We start from the raw sequence: 3,655 nt of genomic DNA, 5'->3' as shown, positions 1-3,655 counted from the left end.
CCTTTGAAAGTGTTACCTTTTACCACAGTTGTCACAACTTCCCCATTATAAAGAGCGTCCTTTTGAGTGTACGTGAAGGGCACATCGCACTTGCCTTTGGTCATCACCATATACACCGTCACCTTCGTCATCGGAGGCACAGTAACTTTGTGTGTCACTTCCAAGACAGTGCTGGTGGTGGTCGTCTCTCCCCATTCGAATACCGATTCAGCACTAGCTGTTATTTCAATGTTCACCGTCCGCGATGATCGGAATTCCGAATTCAAAGGAGGCTTTTGCTTCAAGACTTAGAGAAACATGACTTTCCCAAGTACTAGTCTTGGTGTCTGTATACTGAAGCTTCACCTCCTGCGTGTTGGATTCTTTTGAATGGTTAATAGCGGTACTCCTGGCCACTATTTCGACTTTTTCGTCGTAAATCCGAGAATTTTCAGTCAGGTACGTGATATTTTCGATCTTCCTAGACAACACAGGCTCTTCCACCTTGAGGTAGGTCTCTTTGGTAGCAGATGGGATGCCTGCATTAAGACAGCTTGACTTTCCCTCGGTTGTGAGGCGCTTGCAGAACATATTGTTGCCCAAGTTGAGAAGAGCAATTGTCTTGCTATCAACTTTGAAGGGACGAAACAGAGTGTCCTTATCGTTACCAACCGTGTCATCGGAATCGACCCAAATCCAGTTTGGTCTACGCCTCCAATATTTTTTTGAATTAATCGGCTTGATGCGGATGATTCCATTCGGAGTATAGAAAATCTCCATTGCTGCAGATGCATCACCAATATCCTCACCCGAAAACTGTAAATACGGGTAACCTTCGATCTCAATAAGGAGCAGGTACTTATCATTGTTTCCTTTAAATGCCACGAACTTAGGAAGGATCACCAACCAGTCCCAATCAATAACTCTGAAGATATCATTGCCATCGGAGTCAACTTTAGTACTGTTGGCCAACACGCCTGCACTAACATCCGATGAAGGGTTCAAGCGTAGGCATAAGTAGCATCCAGATTGAACATGAACAAATCGGTACGTTTTATTAACGGCGTCTTCCTCCACGGGCTTGAACAACGTGCACGACTCCTTGGATTGGTCTTCTTCCTTCTTCTCCGCGGTTACGGTGATCCAGTACTGCTCGTCCGGCTTCCCGGAGATGGAATCGTCTTCCGTTTGCTCCAAGTAATTGTTGGTAGCACAGCTTCTTATGTGCACAAGTCCACCTTTAGCCGATTCCACTTCGAATTTTGCATCCGAGCTAACAACCAAAGGTTCTGAAAACTTGGCGTACCCGCTGTAAAGATCATTCTCTTTTTTGAAGCTAGGGCATGCTTTACCGGGGATCTGAGCACGATACACCTTGGCAATGCCATTCGAATCAGGATTAGTACGCATACATAAATGAACCAGAAGGACCCAAAATATAATAATACCAATCATTCAAAAACATTAAATTTACATAGCATTCAACAGTAAATATGGACCAGGAAATAAACACACCAAGTGTAAATGGCTGAAATGTAAATGCCTGAAATTTAAAGGACATAAATTAAAGTACATAAAATTAAAGGACAGAAATGTAAATAACAGAAAATAAAAGCAATAATGTAAAAACAGAAAATGAAAGGACTGAAATATAAATATGAGAAAATAAAAGGCATAAATGTAAATAACAGGAAAAATAAAGTACGAAAATGTAAATAACAGAAATGTAAATCGAATAAAAGTTAGTGGTTAGTAAGTTAGAAGTTAGCAATTATTTAAAATTTTATTCGAACCATAAATATTGGGGATCTTAACCTAAAGCAATTTACCACAAGGTTATAGAATGATTCGAATGTGTAAATAAAATAAATAAAAAAGTTAGTGAGTTAATAGTTAGTATGTTAGCAATTAGTGGATAAACGGTTAATAGTTAATAAATTAATAAGTTAGAAATTTAGTGATTAAAATAAAATAAAATAAAATAAAATACAACAAATAAACTCAAAATAAATAACATAAAAAACGAACGGCGCAAGCTGAGATGTTGACCATGACAGAGGAGCGACCAGGGCCGTTGTTCATTCTCCATATCCGAAGGCTACAAATTAGCGGCGTTGGGAAGTAGGGTGAAACCCTAAACACACTACATGTTGAGTCAAAAAACTGATGGGCCTCAGCGTTTGGTTTTATATTGGGTTTTGCTTGGGTAAGTTCAAACGGGTTATTAAGATGTGAAGGTCGGATTGTAACTTGGGTTGTAAAATAGGTTTCTGGGTAGCTGGAAATGTATTGGGTTTAAATTATTTGTAAATCTATTATGTTGGGTAATTGGTATTTAATTTGGTATCCAATGAAGGTTTCAAAATTGAATTTTAATTTGGATTCCAACTTTGAAATAAATGGTCACCCAAACGTAATTAATCAAGCATTTAAACTAGGGATGGCAAACAGGTACAATTTCGTGAATTCTGTATTGTACCCCCTCCAATTGGGGCGAAGATGGGTATAACTTTAGTGGGTAGTGGGAGGGTGTGGATTTAGAAAGTGATACCCGTCGCGGGTAGTGGGAGGGTGATGAGTTTGAGACCTTACCCGTGCTGCATCCACCCGCCCCACATCCGCCCGCCACTAAATACCCATTAAATTTTGGATCATTATGAATTTAGGTATAATTTTAGAGACTAATTTATAAATCTTAATATTGTATAAGATATATGCTGTCAGGCGGGTCTAGCCGGGTACGTCTCCAGCTGAGTAGTGGGTGTGGGGATATATTTGAAAAATGTACCCGCGTGGACATGTGTGGATTTGAAAAATTTTACCCATCATGAATGGTGGGCAGGTGATGGATTTAAAAATATTATGTGGGTATAGGAATGGGGGAGGGGGTATCCGCACCCGACTCGCCCATTTACCATCCCTATTTTGAACCCATGCTCAAACTTCCCATCGCCTTAATGCCTATGACTTTAAAATGCTCTTCAATCTAATTCACCCCTCCTTAATTAATTAATGCACAAACACCCAAAAATTTTCTTCAATCATGCTCGACCCAATTTGAATAGGGCAAAATTAGGATATTACAACCGGACCTCTAATAATTTTTCCATACGGTATATTACTTTTTTCATATTTTGCAAATGATTATTGATGAATGATGAAGACAACAACAACCAGTAAAAATGGGCGTTTTCTCGAAATATCACCTATACCCTATATATTTCCCTGTCAGACATCCTTCAGACTATATTACAGTAAAGCGCGTCCCCTACAGTGCGCTTTACGCTGATATGGCACCACGTGGGGTAAGGCGTGCCCCCTGAAGCTCGCTTTATGCTGAGTTGGGATATACGTGCCTAAAGCGCGGCCCCTGGGGCGCGCCTTACGCCATGTAGGGCTAGAGCGCGGGGCAGGGGGCCGCGTTTTTCAATTATCACATGCTCAATTATCAGACATGCATAATGCAAGGCGCGGTACAGGGACATCACCTTGCATAATTTGTCGGAACTTCTCGGCTTTAAAGCATCCTCTCTCGGCTATAAATAGTCCTCTCCCTGTAAACTCTCTCACAATTCACTCTCAATCGAGAAATTAATACAACAATCCTTTCAACCAGTAAATAACACCTGGCAATCATCTTATATTTGATTCAGAAGTTCGTTCGATCTTTTGTTAT

General features: G+C 40.2%; 1 protein-coding gene across 1 annotated transcript; it reads right to left on the bottom strand.

The window, feature by feature from the left end:
• Positions 1-225: 225 nt before the first annotated feature.
• Positions 226-1,389, bottom strand: LOC120115207. The gene has a single exon (XM_039135973.1). The coding sequence runs from the start codon at positions 1,387-1,389 to the stop codon at positions 226-228; it is 1,164 nt and encodes a 387-aa protein (XP_038991904.1).
• Positions 1,390-3,655: the final 2,266 nt, after the last annotated feature.

Source organism: Hibiscus syriacus, unplaced genomic scaffold (genome assembly GCF_006381635.1).
Source record: "Hibiscus syriacus cultivar Baekdansim isolate YM2019G1 unplaced genomic scaffold, ASM638163v2 tig00110258_pilon, whole genome shotgun sequence".
Classification (NCBI taxonomy): Eukaryota; Viridiplantae; Streptophyta; class Magnoliopsida; order Malvales; family Malvaceae; genus Hibiscus; species Hibiscus syriacus.
Note: the sequence above shows the minus strand (reverse complement) of the source record. Positions and strands in the feature narration are given on the sequence as shown.

Coding starts and splice junctions, on each gene's coding strand:
- LOC120115207 (XM_039135973.1), bottom strand. CDS start 1,389: ATGCGTACTAATCCTGATTCGAATGGCATTGCCAAGGTGTATCGTGCT.